This window comes from Numida meleagris, chromosome 6, assembly GCF_002078875.1.
Source record: "Numida meleagris isolate 19003 breed g44 Domestic line chromosome 6, NumMel1.0, whole genome shotgun sequence".
In the NCBI taxonomy this organism is placed as follows: Eukaryota; Metazoa; Chordata; class Aves; order Galliformes; family Numididae; genus Numida; species Numida meleagris.
In genome coordinates, this window is record NC_034414.1 from 38,671,793 (window position 1) to 38,693,095 (window position 21,303).

Sequence of the window (21,303 nt, forward strand, 5' to 3'; positions counted from 1 at the left end):
AGCGATTTGTGCATTCCCCTATAGCTGAGTCTCTCTTATTGCATTTTCCAGGATCTCCCAACAAAATTCACAGCAACATTTGTATGGAAAAAGAAGGTTCCATTATTTGTCTCGGTAGTAAAAATTTAAACAGAATTTTGCTGAACAAGAAAATAGCCACATATTCTTCTACCAGACAATGTTGTAATACTTTCCAAGAAAGATGATTGAAAGCTATACCTGAACCCAGAACACATTCAGCTCTAAGCTTCTGAAAAGACAGGAGATACAAATGAGCACTGTTGAAGTGCCAAAATGGATTCTGACAAAAATGGAAAATGAAATATTTGCTGCACTACATAGACAGCTTGGACCTAAATCAAAGAAACACTCGCAACTGATGCCAAAGATAGAAATGAAAAATGCTATATGCTCATAACAGACTAATTTTAGTACAGTTTCCCTTTTAGCTTCACTGAATGCAGGGAATTAACATTATATCTAACCAACATTTAGAGAACTGCAAAAGCGCAAAAAGGTAACTAGTCAGTAGCAGCTATGTCCAAGCAAATCCCAAATCACTTTAGCTCGTTCCTAAAAATTCCTTAAAAGACAGAAATGTTACATTTCATAGCAACCCCATGGTAGTGCTTCACTAACACACTACATTTTTTATTCTTACCTTTATTTCTAATGTGCCACCAAATCCCATTTTAAATTGTCCTTGCATATCTTTTGTGAATACTCTCTGAAAGGTCTGTTTGAATAAAGATGTATTAAAAGAGTCTCCCATTACCATGTAGCCACTAGACACAAAAAAGAAAACAAAAATCTGAAGTTAAAGTACATGATTTATGATGCAATTATTTAGCATATGGGATTTAAGTAGCTTGTTTCTATTAGAGATCAAAATGAAAGACAGTTCATAGTGAGATACATTTTTGTCGTCTTGACTATTATTAGATTAACATTCTGCTAAGTGTTAGGAATGAATTTTTTTAAGTGAAGTTTTGCCTAGTCAGTGTGTTAAGGTAATTGTGATTGCAATATATAACAAAATCTGTCACTGGGAAAATACTATCCCAGGCTGTAAATCATAGAATCATAGAATTAGCTAGGTTGGAAAAGACCTACAAGATCACCTAGTCCAACCATCCACCTACCAACAATAACCCCACTAAACCATGTCTCTCAACGCTATATCTAAACGTTTCTTGAACACCTCCAGGGATGGTGACTCCACCACCTCCCTGGGCAGCCCATTCCAGCGCCTGACCACTCTTTCAGAAAAGTAGTGTTTCCTAATGTCCAGCCTAAATCTCCCCTGGCGCAACTTGAGACCATTCCCCCTCATCCTGTCACCAGTTACAAGAGAGAAGAGGCCGACCCCCAGCTCACTACAGGTAGTTATAGAGAGCGATGAGGTCTCCCCTGAGCCTCCTCTTCTCCAGACTGAACAATCCCAGCTCCCTCAGCAGCTCCTCATAAGGCCTGTGCTCCAGACCCCTCACCAGCTTCGTCACCCTCCTCTGAACACGCTCCAGGGCCTCAATGTCTTTCTTGCAGTGAGGGGCCCAAAACTGGACACAGTACTCGAGGTGGGGCCTCACTAGGGCTGAGTACAGAGGGAGAATGACTTCCCTACTCCTGCTGGCAACACTATTTCTGATACAAGCCAGGATGCCACTGGCCTTCTTGGCCACTTGGGCACACTGCTGGCTCATGCTCAGCCGAGCATCGACCAATACCCCCAGGTCCATTTCCTCCACACAACTTTCCAGCCACTCTGCCCCAAGCCTGTAGCATTGCCTGGGGTTGTTGCGGCCAAAGTGCAGGACCCGGCACTTGGTCTTGTTGAACCTCATCCCGTTGGCTTCAGCCCAGAGATCCAGCCTGTCCAGATCTCTCTGTAGGGCCTCTCTACCCCCAGGCAGATCGACACTTCCTGCCAGCTTGGTGTCGTCTGCAAACTTACTGAGGGTGCTCTCAATGCCCTCATCCAGGTCATTAATAAAGATATTGAAGAGGACAGGCCCCTGAAGATGACAGGCCCCAAATCTGCCTAACAGGAAGGGTGAGGATGTCATTAACAATGAAACAAAATAGAGGAGCGGTTGGTAAGAAAGGTAAGAATTTGTTTTGATCAGATTAAAATGAACTGATGGCAAGACATGCTGGAGGAATACAAGAGCACATATGAAAGGTAGAACTGGCTAGATGGAACAAAAATCAGGAGCAACACGGTTTGTGAAGTATGCAACCTGATAATCATCTGAGACAGTAGCTGAATCTATGAACAACAGTATCTAGAAGGGCATAAACGAGACAGAAGGAATAGTACTGAGTTTTGTACCATTCTGAGCAGAGAGAAAAAAGAAGACCGGTCTTGATCTGAGCATAAGCTCAAAGCATACAAATATACACAAAACCACTGAAAAATTGTTTAAGACAGCCATGTTATTTAAGTCACAAGCAGATCAAATAAAAGAAAAACATCAAAAAGACTTCTGATAAACCTACAAGTACAGTGGCAACTTTGCCAGAAACCAAGAAAGTCCAGCACAAATGCAAACATCACAGTAAATAAATAAATAAATCCTGCAGAACGTTTTTTGCTAAGTGCTTCCCGTGAAATAATTAAAAAAAAAAAAAAGAGAAACTGCATCCACATAGATTACTTAAAACCGAATGGGCACATACCCAGTGTAGTTGGGACAGCACTTCATCTCCAGAAGACCAGTTTGATCCAATGCACATGCATATATGTCAACAACGTGACCATTTGTTGCAGCACGATTAGCCAGGGCTTCAAAATGCTAAATGAGAGATGAAAATGCAATTTAAAGCAATTTATGACATGAACTGTCAACTTCACATTATATCCTTGACTCCCAAAATTTTTCTAAAACATTATCAGATTTTATCCATACCATATCCTAATAAAAGATAGAAGAACGTTTTTTTCCAATGTTAACTTTAAACTGGAATTTTCCACATCTGTGTTTCACTTTCTGACCAGCTGAGAAGTCAACACACACTAGAAAGACCAGTAGTTGCTATTCCAACTAGAAAATGACCTTGATTTTTTCTTTTCCAACTGTGCATTAAGGAGTAGATCCAACTCACAGAATTTAAATTACTTCTCTAATCTCAAGCGTCTACAATGACAGGTGCCCGTGACTGAGCTAATAATTTAGATCCCATTATAATCAGTTAAGATGGATTCAAAAGGTTCTGGATGCAGTTCACCTGCACAAACGTGCATTTAGGATGAAATGAACTGTGCCTAAATACTACGGTCTAATCCTCCCCCCAACTAAAGAAACAGTCTTAAGCAGCTTTTGTAGAGAAGACAGCCTTACTCTAGATATACCATTTAGTAACATGACCTGCTCCAAGTTAAATCAGGGAAACACTCTGAAGAATTTTAATGAGAGCTGGACAAAGTCCTAAGTCAATATGCTGAAATTTCTGGAAAATTGATGAGGATACACAATTATTCAGAGAAAGTTACTGAAAAACACACAATTCCCACCTCTTTATATGTTTACTACCTCTTCTAACAGTATTTTACAGTGCCATGCACTGTAAATATTTACTTACAGGTAACTGCCTAAAATCACCTCTTACCTTCGTACCCTTTTTAACATATTTAGCATTGTCTTTCTCAATGTCGTGCCACGATCTTATAGGTAACTTCAGCTCATCCCCTACAACCATCCCAGGTCCTTGTGTAGCTGGTCCGCCAATGAACATCATTATACGTGCACCAGTATTAGGAAAAGTGCACTGCAGGAAATAAAAGACAAACAAAACAACCACTTTTTGCTACTTTTTTTTTTTTCTACAAACAGAAGAATGTAGGCATTTTTCATGCTGATAAGATTTTAACAATAACTGTACTTTTAAAAATTCCTTGCTGATCCGAAATCTCCAACTTGTCTCTTTGAAATGCATATTTAAACACACAATTACTCTATGCATGTATAACATGATATTAATCAGAACCATCATACACACCTAATATGCATCAATTATTAAAATTTTTACACATTGGTTTTGTGGGCTATTCTGTAACAAAAGTCTAGTTACATAGACTTTACATAGTAGCATAGTAGCACAAGTGTAGTTAAAGCTCTCACCTCAAGAAGTCCTACAGCTATAGAGAGAGCCACTCCAGAGGAACGTAAGGGCCTTTTCCCTTGTGGAACAGGCCAAGGATCTCGCTGCAGTTCACCCAAAAGATCGGTAAGATTCATATCTATCTTCTGCACTGGTTGCAAAAATCTGGAAACAAGTAGATAGAATTAATTTATATTGTAATTGTTCAATAAAAATTATACTAGTTGCTCAACAAAGCAGACACACATTAGGAATATCAGACACCATTCTAGATTCAGAGCAATGCTTCTGCCTCACCAAAACAACGCAGTTCAATAGCACTATATAGACAACATATCAGCTTCAGGAGTCCAGCAAAAAACTTGTAAAATAAAAGCTTGCTGACTTTAAAGTATTGCCACTATCCAGAAAGAACCACATCTAGTCAGAAGAAAACAGCAGATAACCATCTATGAATCTCAAAAAGAAACAAGTGTCACTATTTCAGTGGAAAAAAAAAAATCAAAAACCAGAAAAAACATGAATACGAATGCTTGTTTTCTCTACAAGAGACTTTCTACAAATTCACCTATAGGAAGGCTGAGATTTAATTTTTTTTTTTAATGATTTTATCAATTTATTTTATGTCTCACTAGGTACACAGGAGAATCAAATGTCAGCCCACAATTTTCAAATGAGAGACTACAGGGGAGAAAAGAGGAGCAAAAGACAGAGAAAGAGCAGACAAAACCAGATATTGACAGAAGAGAGGCACTAAGGTAGTTATTAACACTTTCCAGTGCACAAGCCAACAGAAACAGTTATTTATGTATCCATATTACACCTGTCCAACATTCTCTCAGGACATTTCAAAAATGTCATCCAGACGATTTTACTACCATACATTACGTCTTTTCTCTGCAATACAAACTACCAGGAAAGAAACAGACTACAGCCACTAGTTTCCAAGTAGTCTGCACCCTGTCAGAAGGCTTAACACTTGGTTGATTTTTCCATTAGCACACAACATTAGTTTTCCAGTATATCAGTGTAGCAGAGTTTTTAAATGTTTTAAGCACATTACCTGTTAGAAGGTGGTGGCTGCTGCACTTGAGGACCCCGACCGACTTGTGAAACAGCTACTTTTGTAAGTCCTAGCATTTCCTGTAGTCAAATGCAAAATATTTCAGTACAAAACTTGTTTACAGAGTGTTTTCATCATCTTGATGACTTCTTTTTGCTTTTGCGTCTTACCTGAAGTTGCTTTGCAGACAGGTCCTTCGTTCCTCGGAAGACGTAACTTTTGGAAATTCCTTCACAGCCAAGCTCATGAACCTGCACCATTCGTCCAAAGGTAATGAGACCTACTAAGGCAGTTGGTGGTAGGAGACTAAGCGACATTTGCATCGATTCCTTCAGAGCTTGCAAGTCTTCATCTTCCATGCACGTGTCCACGACATAAAGAAATATCAAGGGCATCTGAGGACCACGCTTTAAGAAAAATAAACGTCAACACATGAAAAATAAACCTTACAATCTTTACATGATCAAAAATGAACAAATAAAACATGCTTTGGATAAGTTTTGATATTTTAATCACACCAATATTGTCAATGTTTGATCTAAATTATCTCCTTCCTCCATCTCAAGTAATAATTGGTATCTAAGGCTGAAGGGGAACAACTTCTTTATCTTTTCTTACAACAAAAATTAAACTTATATAAAAAAAAACCTTACCAGAATGCCAATTTAAAAGCATGTTCCAATTTCATAAATCATTTAATAAACAATGAGCTTTTACTGCTCAAAATGAAGGTAATGTTAATAAATTATTCACAATTATAAAAAATTCTAATCAGGTAACATTCAGTAGGATTTTACCTAGAAATCAACAGTTCTTCCCTCTAAACAAATTTTGCTGCACTATGAATAAATATTTCCTCTACTTTGTATTAAAAGAGTTGGCAAAATATAGATTCTGTTCAGCTTTTTTCCCCCATAATCTGAACGCCTCATTGAAGTCTGAAATCGTAATCCTCAAAAGTAGAGTGTAGAGACCACAAGTTTGCAATGGCAGATGTTTGCACTTTAGGTTGTAATGAATAAGTATCAGCTTTTTTCTCCAAACCAACACCAACTCATAATTATTCCATTACAAACTTCAAATGATTAGTGAGTTTAAATCAACAACTTGAGTCAAAATCATTTGAGCAAGCAGCAGTAGTAAAGAAACCCTCAGCATAAACACAAATTAAACACCTAATTTTTGAAGAAACTTAAAGAAATATACCTAAAAAAAAGTGTTGTATTTAAAAGAAAACTCATTCTGTTTTGAGGTTTGGTGTTTTTTAAAACAGCAGTGTTATTAGTCATCCTTGTGTTCTTATAGAAAAGTTACATTTTCCATTTCCAGTTGATGACAAACCTTCCATCTACTAACATGCGCATACAGACTTAGTCATTAAAATGCAGTGCTTAACTAAAATTAATTATTTTTGTACATTGTTAGCTTATAGATAATGTTAAATATCTTATTTAATGATTTTACCTGTACTACATATTCTATGCTAGAGAACTGAGGCAGAAGCTCAGCCGGCTGATTCATTTCAGATATGCCAGCATACGTAGGAGGAAACTGCAAATAAAAACATAAACACTAAGTACAAACAAAAGATTACAACTTTAAAAAAACATATGTATGGACTACTACCACAGATGTTCACTATCACCATCATAAAAAAAATCTCAATGCGGTCTCCAAAGATATGGTTATCTTCTTGCTGTCAATTTCAGTTCGTAACTATAATTTGATAAAAGAGAACTTTTCATTTTTACCTTACAAAGATTTTTTTTAAGCGTACTGAATGATTCATTTCTTACCTGATTTCGCTGATAACAGAAGTTACAAGCCCAGAGCTTTGCTCGATAATCCACTTGGCTATAAAAATACAATAAGACAAGTTTATACTGTATGAAAAAAATGTTTTCCTCCAGTGACTCTAGAATATGTTTCTTCTAGTTATTCAATAACGTACCAAATATTTCTACAGGATATTTTACATCGTGTGTAGTCTCCCACTATCACCCAGTATCTTTCACGTGCTTATCAAATTCTACTTTGGAAACTGTTCAGCTTATTGTCCATAGTTTTGTGTTTGGAATGATGTATGAAATCCTTCTGCTGTTTCCAACCTTCTACAATCATTTGTGATTGTGCCATTACCATTCTTTACCTTAAACATGATTTTACTCTCTGTCATGCCCACCACCAGTGTATTTATTTATGTCACATCTTTTTTCAGCTTGTTTTTCCAGGTTAAACCACGTAACCTGCTTTGGTCTACAAAGGAATTAAAGTTAGTAACAGTTTAATTTACTTGGAAATTAAACTATATCAGGGCCCAAAAGTTACAAATAAATAGCATAACTTTTTATCCTGAGTTAATTTTCTAGAGGTGAAATACTAACTCAGAAGATGCGTAGTTCCAAGAAAAATAACATGCCTGAAGTACATTGAAAAAAAACTAGCTGAAGGAAAGTCATGTTTTAATCATGCATGTTACACCTTAGAAGCTTATTCACATAGGTTTTCTTATCTAAAAATTTGAGCCGTACACTCATGTGAGGAATATCTGTACACACTGCATCTTTTGCACACTTTAACTGGCACTATTCTAGATACTGGTTTGTAGGAAAAAAATATTGATATAATAAAAATGAATATATTAGATTTACCATAAGGGATTCAGAACAGCTCGACATGTGGTCCTACTGCACAGAACCGGTTCATACTGAATAGGAGGCAAGTCTGGCCGTTCTTTCAGTGGTGTGAAGAGGGCAGCCACTGGGACTACCATTCTTGTGGCCTCAAGACGACTTGAAGGCCAAACATTCCAGCTGAATCTAACTCCATCTCTGTCCTCATTCTGCTGGATAAATTCCAGGAAAGTTGTCATGATCAACTCCTCTGTGTATCACTGAAATAGAAAGATAATTGTTAGTAGAATGTGGAAATACAAGTGTTTTAAGACATAAATCTTTGGTTTATGTGACAGTCAAAAACTTCTGAAGTTTTCTAGACTGTAGTTTAACTTAATAGCTTGATTCTAATTATGGATTTTAACTAAGCAGACTAACATTATCCATAAAACAAATTCTACATTTCACAGTTAATATAATCAGGAAATTATCAACTGTCAGCATGTGATGAAAACGACAAAAAGCACCCCCAAAATTGCTCTTATAAAACAAAGACTAACATACAAACTTAACTATAAAATATCCCCTCTTGCAGTTTTCCACAGATGCTTTCACTAATCTCCATACTGTAGAACAAACACTATGATAACTGTCTGTCAACATTTTCATGAGCATCTCACTGATACCAGGAGCAGATCCATGCATCACAGTAATTGCAACACAGGAAGCCACACAGAACTCTGCACACAGGAACGTTTCCACTGCTGCTTCTACTCAAGCTGCAAAGCCATCCAGCAAAGGACAAAAATACAAGGGGAGAGAAACACTCAGAAGCCAAAATTAGTACAGAGAGATCAGGGATAGAAAATAATTCCACTGAGGGAGGAAAGGATAGCCTGGGATCTGAAAAGAATGCAGAACACAATAAGTTTATCATCAAGATCAATTCATCGTTGTTCTGTGTAAAAGGCGAAGGAAAATTATCCCTGAGAAATGCAGTAGTGCTACAATAATATGTGTAAGAAAACAGTCCTAGTTACAAGCACACACTGAAATAATCCCTCCTTTTAAAATTATCTCCTAAGAAGGCTGAGAAAATCACAACAGAGGCCACTTTAGCCATTCCATAAGAACCTGCTATGAAGTCCACGAGCTCCACATCCACACACTCCAATGTCAATTCCTACTTTCTGCATTGGAGTTCAAAGTCTTTTCTCCATGTTAACCCAGCCACATTTGAAATAGCTTGACATGGACATTATTTTAACTTATCACTTATTGCTCCACAGAGGGCAATGTACAAACATCAGTGTGCAGTGACTTACGAAGTACATGCATATACAGCAAAGATTTATTGGATTTACTGAGTTAAATCCTGTTACTTTCCAGTAGATTATTCCTATTCAGAAAACAGAACCTGCTAAAAATCAAGTGGATTATTAATAATAGACTGAATGACATGGAGCTGCAATGGGGAAGGGTCAGGTGGGTGTTAGGAAAAGGTTCTTCAGCAAAGGGTGGTGGGCATGGAACACACTCCCCAGGGCAGTGGGCACAGTCCCAAGCAGACAGAGCTCAAGGGACATTTGGACACTGCTCACATAAATTGGGTTTAGATTTTTGGTGGTCCTGTGTGGAGCTCGGGGTTGGATTTGGTGATCCTTGTGGGTTCCTTTTCAATTCAGGATATTCTATGATTCCATCATTCAAATTTCCCCTCAGCATGTAATGCTTACATGTTTCAACTTACAGCAGATGTGAATCTCACTGTCTGACAAGTCAGTTGGTTTTGGTAACATTTTCATAGTTACCCACGCAGACTCTCTGGGATAGGTGTGGAGCTGTGTAACATTAGACTAGATGAGCAAATCCTCCTATTTACAGCATACACATTAAAAACATCATCTGCCTTAGAGCCACAAAGTGCATATTGCCAACCTCAGCAAACCACAAAGAAGTGATGTCAGAACAGCTGAACAGCAACAGCTCCATGTTGGGGTGTCACTGTGCCATGCTGCAGGACAGACACCCAGAAGACATCAACAGTCCTTTCAGGCTTGCTTCCTCCCACTGCTGAAGCTGAGCTTCCCTCCCATCCCTGCACAGTGGCAATTTCATGCTGTATTACACTCAAATAAACCACACCTGAATTGCATAAAGTCACAAGCTGACTGTAAAGGTGTCATTCTGAGGTAAACAATAGTACTGATGCAATTACTCTGACTGGGTGCAAGAGTACAGTTATGATTTTCTAACCAGCACACAAATCACCAATTAGAAAGCTACCCTCTACCCAAACGAACAGCTTTGAAATATATTGCTTTGAAGTTAGTTCTACAACGGCTATTGAAAATGATGCAACTGCAAACAGTAATGATGCAGTTTCTCCAAAACAGACTAGTCGCAGAACTCCTGGTTCAACTCAGCACCTTTACACAGCGCTTGTAAGCGTGTCCCAGTACGGAAAGTCAAGAAAATAATATCCACTAAGCCTTGGAAACACACACAAACACAAAAAACACCACCATATCTCTACAGTCATTAGCATATCAGGTACAAATCTACTGCAGTTCCAGGAGGTCTGTAAGAGGAGAATGCCTTAGGATGCAAAGGCAGCCACAAGGTGTCAAACCGACAATGCAAGAATCTGCGTTTCACTTATTTATGCGTACACGGGCATCCTTCAAACCTGCCTTCCCAGTTTTATTAGGGACTTTCTTAAAAGAAGCGATCTGGGTACATAAGAACACACCTAAGTGTAAAAATGAACAAATGAATAAACAAACAAATTCAAACGCACCGGGGCCTCCCTAAACACGGTGCTCGCACAGCTCCAAGCGTACCGCAGGGCCCCGCCGCCCACCCCGCCGGCTCGCAGCCCCGTGCCAGCAGAATGGAGCCGCCGCCGGGGCCGAGCCGCACGTTACAGCGGAGCGGTGGCGGCGCAGAGGCCGTGCGACCGCAGCCGAGCGGCTCTCGGCAGCTGCTGGCAGGGCCCCGCGCGTGGGGTGGGCGCTCCCCGGCGAGCTGCGGGCCGTGGGGTGCGCTGACAAGTCGCTCCCGGCCCCGGGGGTCCCCCGGCTCTCCTCCGAGCGCCCCCAGCCCCGCACAGCGGCGCCGGCGAAGGGCTCTCCTCCCCAGGGCGCTCCGCGCTCCCACCGCCGCTCCCCGGGTGCCCCCCTCCCCGCCGCTCACCCCGCGTCCCGGCCGCCGCCCGCCTCGCGCTTGCTCTCCCCCTGACGCACGCAGCCGCCCCAGAGCTGCCGACGCAGTCAACATGGCTGATGGGAGGGTCCACGCCACGTCAAGGGGCAGAGAGCGGCGGGCCGGGGCTGGGGACGGGCTGAGCGCCGCCGCTCCACGCCTTCCCCCGCTGCGGGCGAGCCTCGCTTGTCCAGCCTCACTGTCCCCTCAGCGGCGGGCAGCGATGGGCCCGGCGTGAGCCAGCCCGTACAGCCGCTCCCTGCCTTACCGTCCGCGATCACTCCCGTTTGCTTGTCTGCTTTTTCCCTTTCGTCTTCGAGCTTTCTTCTAAAAAGCTTGATCTTCCTCTCAGGAGTGTTTGGAAAACGACAGGCTGCAGCCACCAGAGGGAGCTTCGCCTCCTCATGTTTACGAGTTTTCTCAGACTTCCGGAGGAAAAAAAAAAAAAAAAAGATATTATATTTTTGGTGGTTTTCAGCCTGAGACAATATTTTATCTCACATTTAGAAATACTTAAACGTGTAATGTATATTTATTTAATATCTTCAGATAAAGTTTTATGTAGCCCTGAATGTACAGTTCGGGTTTTGTCTTTTTTGGGTTATTTTTCTGGGTCCTATACCATTACTATCTGCAGTATTGTTTGCCAGCTTTCTTTAGTCTAGAAACAGGAGCAGGTAAACAAAAGCACATCTTAAAGAAAGGATTTTAATCTTCGCTGCCCTTGAATCCCACTGCCAGCTGTGGGAGCATTCAGCTGGAGAGTGCCAAGGACATGGAACCTCCTCCACAAAAAAAATAAAATGAAACCATTGGGGTGAACTTCAAGCAGAGGCACAGAAAGGAATTCAGTGTTGTATTTCTAGAAGTACACAAATACTCTGTTGGATGTTTTCAGAAAGTTGCAATGAAAATAGGTGTGTGCCAAAGCCAGAATGTCTCCGTCAATGACAAGGAAAGAAGCCACTGAAACATTTAAAGGAGCTTGAAAGGGAAGAACTGGAAAGCTTACACATAAAACGTATGCAGTATTTCTAATGAGCCATTAGCACAGTTAAATTTCATTACATAATGACAATCCAATGTTCTAAGTTTCAACAAAAGTCTTGCAGCTGCTACGAGGGTGCAAACCGAGAAGCAAAGAGAGGCAATAACACTGAACAGAAGATCAGGTGGTAACACCATATTTACACACTATGAGAAAATATTCTATTATCTTCCATTATTAGATTGTACAGTAATACTATTTTACTTTTCTTAACATAGAATTTTCAGCTGATGTGTCAGACTTTCTTAGGCAGCAGTGCACGCCCACAGATAGCAGCTTACCTTTTCTTTGGAGAAGTACTCTTCTGCAGTGCCTAAACAGCTGAGAAACAGGTATGATACTCTGTTCCAGATTCTTTTTCCTCTTCTTCCACTGAATCACTGACCAGCTGTTGCATTGACATCGCTGGTAAAATTTGTGACAATTTTGTTGGAAGACTACCTGCAATAATTTTTAAAAGTTACTTAGCTTAAACAGTACCAATCAAAAGTTCCAGAAAAATGTGTCTCAATACAGAAAATACATTTAAAAAAAAAAAAAACATTTTTATTTCTGGAATCTCTTTCTGTTCACAGTTCTTCACTTCATGACAAATAGAAAGAAATAACTTCTGAGTATTACCGAAGTCTTAGAAGAGAACTTTTTACAGTTTTACTCACCAACACTTTTGCCTTGACTGTTGGTCAGCCTTCCCAGGGGCATCGCTGTGGCTTTGGGGTAGCAGGGTTTATTTCAAGCGATGACTGCAGCTGTCGCGTTCAACCAGGATGTGAGATCTGGACTCCCTGTTACACGTAGGTGGATTTGGAAACACCTTAAAGCAAACAAAAGTCAGCGGAGAGGAGGAGTTAGGGCTGATGTTTGTTTGGAACTGCTAAAATGTCTTACAGGAAAATAATAATAAAAAAAAGAACAAAGCTGAGAACAATTTAGAGCGACTCTGTTCAGCTGCAGAAAGAACTATTCTGATTTAGCACGCTGTTAAGAACTACTAAGAAACAATATACAGATTGAAATTTTGCATAGCAGGACTTTGATAATAGGCAGTTTACATTATTGCAACAATTACAACATCATCCTTCTGCTTTTTATCTGAGAAGTAACCCACCTCAGTGCTAATGCTGCTTTGATTTCGATTTGGGATCCAGTCCATTACTATTTAGATAAACCCATACAGCAACAAAATGAAATCTCAGCCAAATGCTTCCAGAACTACACCTGGATTTACAGCAGTTACCTTTTAGGCAATTAATTTTAACCATCGACCTCTAAGCGTGCCAAGGAAGGGATAATCATTATTACTGCCCGTCCGCTGGCAGAATAGGCAGCGTAATCAGTGCACGAGTTGTGAAGAACCACTGGCAAAAGCTAAGGTACGTGAGAATGACGCAGGGCCTAAATGGGGTTATCAGAGGTCCAGTCCGGCTCAGGAACGCGGTTATCGTTTTGGCTAGCTCCCGGGCAAGACGCCGTCCCACAGCGCGCACCGCCCGGCGGAACAGCCCACGGCGCCCGCAAGGGCCGTAGCCCCTTTGCACGGCGGCGGCGCTCCGCCCGCGCGAGGCGGCACCTCTCGCGAGAGCAGCCGGGCTGGCGGCCCGCGGGGAGAAACGGTGCGCCCGCGTCGGCGGGGCGATGGAGTCGGCCGTGGAGGAGCTGATGCCGCGGCTGCTGCCCGTGGGGGACTGCGACCTGCCCGACGACTTCGACCCTACCGTGCCGCCCAGGACGCCGCAGGAGTACCTGAGGCGCGTCCAGTGAGTGGCGGGCCGCGGGTTGGCGGCGGGCCGGTCGGGCTCCATCGGGGCGGTGTGTTTCTCGCTGCGTCTGCCCGAGGGGCCCGTTATTCCCCGGCGAGCCCCACGCCGAGTGCTGGAGCTCTGTTTTTCAGAGGAAGACGGTGGTCCGGTTTTTGGCTCCGTGTGGCCGTAGCATCCCAGGATGTCGCTATGGGATGCGCAGCCTCACTTCAAGGCAACTTAGGAGCATGCAAGCTTCAAGGACGCCAGTGCAGTTGTGTATAAAGAGGGAATACTTTGTAATTCTGGAGTCAGACCTTCTGTAAGAATTGCGTGCAGAGTTAATTGTTCTTTGCATAAGTGAAAATTTCCTCAGGTGCCGTATTTCAGAGACATTCAGCCTATAACCGCCTGTTGCAATACAGCAGTTTGACTTTATTTTGTAGGATTGAAGCAGCGCGATGCCCAGATGTGGTCGTGGCACAAATAGACCCCAAGAAGCTAAGAAAGAAGCAGACAGTAAACATTGCAGTAAGTTTGGGCTGGTTTATGCTTTTTGCTTTGTTTTAAGAAACAAGCAGCAGGAAAGATGGGGGAGTCGTGAGCATAACTAAAACAGCAGCTTTGCTGGATCTTAAAGCGCCTACTGAAATAAATGGAACTTCAGGGTTTGTATTTCTGGGTAACAGCAGTCTCTGTAACTGATTAGTTTAAATCAGTAATACCCCTACTAAATGACACACAGGAGACTTACTGCCTGAAGGAATCAAATGCTGTGCTAAATTTTACAAATCCATCATAAAACCCGTGTAAGCTTTAGTAGAAAGCAGTATCTATATTTAGATTCAAAAATATATCCTGGGTAAGGCAGTAAGAGCAGTAAGTACAGCTAACGTAAGATGAAATTCTAGCACCATTTCTTAACTTTTTGGTGGAGGGTCTTATTGGGATTTCCCCTTACAAGTAGATTCTTCTGTTGTCACATTGCTTTTTTTTTAATCTACTTCCAAATATTTCGAGTGCCCGGTTTTGTCTTTTTTTAATGAAAACTGTATAACCTGCCTATTACATTGCTATGCTAAAGTTTCTAGTATTGACATGACCATGTATCTTGTAACTGTTCTTTTCGTCTCACCTCTTCGTAACGGCATTCTTAAACATTTGTAGAAAGATTTTTCTGTACTGTAATTCTTTCATGCTGATTTCTAAAGAGGTTATATCTACTTAATTGTCAGTTAATTTCCTAAAAGATATATTTTTTACTCTACCGTGTTCCCCAACTTATTGTCTGAGCAAGTAGAACTCCTACTATTAATAGCATCCATCCAAGATAAGGAAAGAGCACACTCCTTTTTAGTAACAGGGAAATTAAGGCGGAACAAGTGCTAGAAAAATGATGTTAAATGATTCTTCAGCAGCACGTCCTGCATGTTTAATTTTCCTTCTTTGCATACATACACCATCAAGCAGGATAAATTTTGTCTAGACCAACTGTTAAATCAGTTGTCAGGAAATTAACCTTTTTTAAAGTGAGTACTTCTATTTTTATCTGCTGGTAGTTATTTACTAATTCTCGTGTTCTTTAAGGATTATTTTTATAAAGCTTTTTATACATTATAATTATTGCCAGTCTTTCCTTAGATTTCTGGGTGTCAGCCTGCTCCTGAAGGATACTCTCCAACACTCAAGTGGCAGCAGCAGCAAGTGGCCAATTTCTCATCTGTTCGTCAGGTACAAAATGCTGTGTGTGATGGGGAGTGGCAGATGTTTTTAACTTGCACATCTGTACTTTAGGGGGGACAACCTTATATCTCTCCTACCATAAAGTCATAACATTTTGATCAGATGTTGCTAGTCAACTGTTGTAATTTCTTAAAAAAATAGAAAAATAAAATGGGAATATACTGTGAGGCTTTAAAACTTCTGATGAAACTTCTTCCTGAGAGTCATGTTAAATAAAGCAAAAATACCTGGCAGTATATACATTGAACGATACAGAGTACTTGAGGAAGGACAAAAGGATAAAAATCACTGTGATGTTACGCAGTGACACTGAAACCAACAGTGTTTTACATTGTTCTAGAACAAGTGGATTCCAACCCACCATAAGATTCATATAACTATAACACAGTCCATTTAGGGTCCTACGGGCACTAGTGGGAGCCATTATGGTGAGAAATACTGATTTGCTAAAATGAATTTGTGTGGATGTAGTGTTAGCACAGACTTTCCTACCACATTTGTACCTTGCTTTTACAGAATGGAAATGAAGAACTGAACAGTCTCTCTCTATTCTCTCTAAGCACTGTTCAAACAGGGTGTATATAAAGATATTTTATAGCTCCAGTACTGCTGAAGGCATGTTTATAATGCATTGATTCTGCATTGTAGAAATACCTGGATTAACTGGAGTATAATCAATTGCACTGAAGCATCCATGGCATTGAGCTTACTATGAGCTCATTTACCCTGTTTTTTGAGGAACATAAAGCAGTGAAGGTGGAGCTTAAGAGAAAAGAGCATCAAAAGTCACTTGTTCATACATTATGCACCAGCTAGTTAATTACAGCATTTTTTTAGTGGTCATTTTTACTGTTAAGAGTAAAAATGGGATGAGGGAAAAATATTTCCAATACAAAAGCTTATACTTCAATATAGGAAACTGTCATAGAGACGAATTTGTCATATATGGCATCCCTGTCAGAACAAAAGTTCTAGGAAAGTACGCCTGCCATCCTTCATGATTCTGTAGGCTCTGAACAGAGATACAGAGCACTGACAGAAATGTGGTATTGGCCTTGTTTGCTTTTTTGACTAACCCAATTGTTTTTTCTCGTTACAGCAAGCATAAGAAAGAATTTTAAGACTAGTAAAGCTTACTATTTAAACTTCAAGCTTTATGCAGTGGACTTTAAAATTCCTTTGGCTTTAATATTATTTCCAAAAACCCAGTATAAGTAACAGTTATATTTATACTAAGAGGCTTGAGGAATATGTACTCAGTAATGCCTCTACTCATTTCAAAAATTACCTTTTTTTTTTTTAATGAAGATAAGATTATGGCTAGGATCCAATAACTGTAAAGTTAAACTGATTTGGCTCTAATTATTCAGAGCCTGAACAAGCACAGAAATCACTGGCGGTCACAAGATTTGGACAGCAACGTTAACATGGTGAGTAGAATTTGTTTTTTCTAGTCATTAAATCTGTGGTTAATCTTGCTGTACAGTCTAATTCAACAACTGGTGAGTATTATCACGTCTGTTCTTTGGTGTCTTCAAGATAGCTATATTTCACTGATTTCATTTATTTTTATTTACTTCAGCCAAAATTAGAGGATGAAGAAGGCTGGAAGAAGTTCTGCCTGGGTGAAAGAGTATACTCAGAAATAGATGCGGAATCTGATAATGAAAATCTAGGAATTGATTACATAAAGGTGAGTATAAGAGGACTCATTTTCAACTGTTATTTTCACAAATAGATACCAGAAGCAATTCTGCTGCATATTACCACGTTGTGCTAAATACAAAGCAAGCTGTCTGTTGAGCCCAGTAAGACTCATTTATCTTCGCTTTTAAGTTGAAACTGAGTGAAGCAGAGAATGGAGAACAAGTATAGTACTTCTGTCAAAAAGTTGGAGAAGTTCCCTCATCTGTTCCCAGCTAAAACACACTAATTCGCTGCTAGCTGAACTGAATGGAAAGCTTTATCCATAGTCTGGTTTAGTGTTTTGTGAAGGTGCTTCCTGTCCTTGTACATGATACTCTATAAACGTGCCCTTCACAGCATCTTCAAAAGGAAAAAAAAAAAAAGCACACCCTTGTTTTACAAGTAACAGCAAAAGCAATAGCAAAACTATTCGATACCAAATTTGGCTGGACCTTATCTTGAAGTTGCTTGAGGATTATTGATTTTTTAATAGATGTCAAAGCTCAGAACAGAATTCAAAATAATTACAAATTTCTGATCATAACATTCAAATGTTAGTAAGTTCTAACTTATAAAAATAAAGTGTTTATGATAATGTTTCTGCATTTTCCATCTTGATTTTTCAGGTGGGCTTTCCTCCTTTGCTAAGTATTGTAAGCAGAATGAATCAGGTAAGCCTACCTCTTATGCCTACCTCTTAGAACAGCGTAGTGGTGTTGCAAAAGTTAGTACTTCCCATGCTCCATCAGTTGCATAAGTCTTATCTATTTTTCTGTGCTACGTTGATTGTTTATTCCAACTGCTATTCAATGTACATGTACAAGGAAAAAATACTATCTCATCTTTAACTACAATTACACCAACAAACGTTTAGCATAACTAGATACAAGCATATTTTCTCCTTGTAATTTCTTTATGTAACATGCTAATGTTTGAGTGCCTCTTTTAGGGGCTTACAGTAAGTTATCTCCTTTCATCTTTTAAGTACAGTCCTTCAATTTGATTGTGAACTCTTAAATCCATTGCAAGACTAGAAGAACCATGTTTACTATGTTTCTCATTAGTCACTCTTATACAGAAATAGTCAGTATGATGCCTGTTTTGTTATCTCTCTATAACCTCTTGTTAACACAGAATATTGCTTTATAAAAAGCTCTTTATTTTTTAAAAAGCTTTTTTTTCCTAATGCTTTAACATTTACTTTACCCTTACATATAATCTCAACCTGAACTAAATGCCATATAGAATTACAGTTGAGTGGAAACAAATACTGTCTATATTTAAAGACAAAAATCACATTTGCTTTTTATATAATATAATCCTTTGGGTAGAAGGACAGCAAAACAAAACTTTGCAGGTATCCCATTGTCTCTTTATGTTCCTCTTTTGAAGGCCACAGTAACCAGTGTCTTAGAATACCTGATAAGCTGGTTTGGAGAGAAAAAGTTTACTCCTGAACTGGTAATTTTTAATTTTTTCTAACTACTTGCACGTGAACACCTCAAACAAGGGATAAATTGTACTTTGTCTTCTGTGAAATTATTTTAGTTTGCAAATAGTTCTCTAGCTCCATGTGCTGTATTCAGTTGTTCTCAAAACTCTCCTGATTAGATACTACATTGAACATACACAGAACTTCTTGAAAGGGTAATTATAAAACAACAGGTCTTTCAGGTACTGCTAAAACTCCTCTGTTTCATTTATTCCCCACAATAACTTAATCTGCAAGGTCGGAAGAGTGCTGGGGAGAGAAGAGGGCCAGAGTACAGAAGCTTTGATTCTGACCAGTTTAAGCTGTCAGTGAGCTGCATGTTGTATTTGCTGACACATCTGTTTTAGTTTGGAGATGCGTGGTATTCTGCTGAAAGAGATGCATTTAATCTTTTCATGTGCAAGCACTGACCAAAAAGCTTATCTGTGTTAGTGCGGAAACAGAGCCAATCTAATACAAAACTCAGACTGATGGAGTACATTAGCATGAAGTTTGGCCACAACTACATCAACTAGCTATGTAGTGCCATCTTATCTGCAGAAGACCTTGGTCGGTGCATTTCATTGACTACCACAAAATAAACGAGTAATGAAAACTTACATCCACAATACTAAATACAAATTCACGATTTTTGAGTTACTTAAAGACCTTTTGTGTTCTGACCTTTTCTTAGTGACCAGTATGCTGCAGAGAATGTGCACATTGCACATGAAAGGCACTAGACACTGGAATTAATTTAAGAAGTAAATAGCAAAAGTGATGTTTATAATATTACAATATTCAGTAAAGTGAAAAGCAAAGGACCTGTTTTTGCAGTGGGATAAATCCTAAGGCTGACGTAACAATATTAATTCCACAAGGATCTCACTTAATATATTCATTCTTTAGGAATGTTTTTCCACAGTTTATGAAGTTAAAAAGTAATAGCTATGTAATATTCTTTAGATATTATTAAAATAGTGCTTCCCTTAGGTTAATAGTGGAAACTGTATTTATATCTAACTCAAAAAAAAAATAGCGGAAAATCCAGGAGCACACTCACAAGAGGCTTATCTACAGGCACAAAATTCTACTATGCAGTCTCTAATCTGGCCCTTCAAACTTTTCGATTTTGGCAATAGCACTTACATGAAATTTTGTTTTGAGACCTGTGCTTGAGACCTGCTATTATATAACAGGTTTTGCTTGTGTAAAACTTCAAGGAAATGCCTATAATTAAAAGCTCACTATTTAAATCCACACAGGGTAGATGGTTTTATGCACTGTTGGCATGCCTTGAAAAACCTTTGCTCCCTGAAGCTCACTCCCTTATTCGACAGCTGGCAAGACGATGCTCAGAAGTGAGAGTACTAGAGGTAAGATTTAATTTAATGTTGTGCAAAGGACTGTTTCAATTTTGCAAATTATCAAGAGAATGATGTTTCAGCTCTTGAATTCTTAGTACGTAATTTTCACATTTTAAGTCTGCCTGAGAGTGAAAGGAAGACTACAACATATAACATGGCAGGTAACTTTTTCTAGTGGATATGGTTAACAAAAGAACTGTTCTGGTATTTGTTTCTTTTTCAGGAGAACAGGAATGAAGAGCAAGTATCAGCTCTGAACCTGTTAATCTGCTTAGTTAGCAGGTAATGCAAACTACAGATATAAAATAGCAGAGTATGTCCAGAGTAAGTGTGAGTATCCTTGTGCTAACCTAGATTCCTTTAAAGTGAAAGTCAGTCCAAGTACTCTGGACGTATGTAGCAAACATACTTAGTTAAAAGGACTTAAGACAAACCTAAGAGTTAAACAGAGGAAACACACTGGTTTTCTTGGGTGAGCTCCCTCAACCATGAAGCAATAAATATGATAGAAATACTAAATTAAACCTAGAAAGCAAGTGGTCTATCAACTCAGAGCAAAGTAAAGAGTGTGTTGCATTAGTTTTCTTAACTATATTCTACTTCTCTCCACTAGGTACTTTGATCAACGTGACTTAGCTGATGAACCCTCCTAGACTTTTTAGAGAAAACCATTTTCTGTTGCCGTAGCACAAACAACATTATCAGCATTTGGGTCTGAAGTGTGCAGTGTCTTTCTGTGAAGTACAATACAACCTCTTCAGAGCACCCTCAACGTAAGAATGCATCTGGGACAGCTATGAATAACTTAAGCTGATCTTTAGCGTGAAGGTACTAGTCTCCAGTATCCTCATCATAAAACGGTCCATGAATTATCTGTCATTATCTCTCAAGCAACTTAGTATAGTAGGTTCTCCATTATAAATTTTTACCAAGTAATCCTGTGGATGCTGCCATTAGGTAAAGACTTTTAAGTTTAAAGAGATGTTATGTCAGAGATGACTGTTCTTTATCTAATACACAACTCCTCAAGGTCTTTTTTAATAAAACTAAAACATACTTTCAAGTGTTCTTAAACACTGTGGTTTTTCTCATTCTTCATAGTATTTAACAACTGCCTTACTACAGAAGCCTACACAACTGGGATCCAATGCGTTTTTTCAGGAAATAGTTCTTGAGTTTAAGTACTGCTAAGCAGTACAACTATAGCCAGTGAATTACTGAAACAATTATGTTACCAAAACATAAAAGGAGGTAGTGCATAGACTT

The 21,303-nt window shown here is 39.4% G+C and overlaps 2 protein-coding genes across 4 annotated transcripts in view; one reads left to right on the top strand and one right to left on the bottom strand.

Annotated features, from left to right (window-relative positions):
• SEC23A (Sec23 homolog A, coat complex II component) overlaps positions 1–13,550 on the bottom strand; it is a 28,354-nt gene extending 14,804 nt beyond the window's left edge. Inside the window, exons 1-13 of one of the 3 annotated variants that reach the window (XM_021401254.1) lie at positions 13,269–13,550; positions 12,691–12,845; positions 12,313–12,472; positions 11,252–11,408; positions 7,816–8,057; positions 6,961–7,018; positions 6,629–6,715; positions 5,335–5,571; positions 5,165–5,244; positions 4,122–4,266; positions 3,610–3,768; positions 2,680–2,795; positions 662–785 (exon numbers count right to left, since the gene is read on the bottom strand). In XM_021401254.1, coding sequence (XP_021256929.1) covers positions 662–785; positions 2,680–2,795; positions 3,610–3,768; positions 4,122–4,266; positions 5,165–5,244; positions 5,335–5,571; positions 6,629–6,715; positions 6,961–7,018; positions 7,816–8,036 — 1,227 coding nt within the window. In that variant the 5' untranslated portion in view covers positions 8,037–8,057; positions 11,252–11,408; positions 12,313–12,472; positions 12,691–12,845; positions 13,269–13,550. Of the gene's footprint in view, positions 1–661; positions 786–2,679; positions 2,796–3,609; positions 3,769–4,121; positions 4,267–5,164; positions 5,245–5,334; positions 5,572–6,628; positions 6,716–6,960; positions 7,019–7,815; positions 8,058–10,974; positions 11,192–11,251; positions 11,409–12,312; positions 12,473–12,690; positions 12,846–13,139 lie in introns of those variants that run through there. The other 2 variants (XM_021401253.1, XM_021401255.1) reach the window with 2 other exon arrangements.
• GEMIN2 (gem nuclear organelle associated protein 2) lies at positions 13,546–21,111 on the top strand. Its single transcript, XM_021401258.1, has 10 exons — positions 13,546–13,788; positions 14,217–14,301; positions 15,412–15,501; positions 16,884–16,943; positions 17,096–17,206; positions 17,826–17,870; positions 18,592–18,660; positions 19,936–20,046; positions 20,261–20,319; positions 20,651–21,111. Exons 1-10 carry the CDS (start codon positions 13,667–13,669, stop codon positions 20,688–20,690), a joined length of 792 nt encoding a protein of 263 aa, XP_021256933.1. The 5' UTR covers positions 13,546–13,666; the 3' UTR covers positions 20,691–21,111.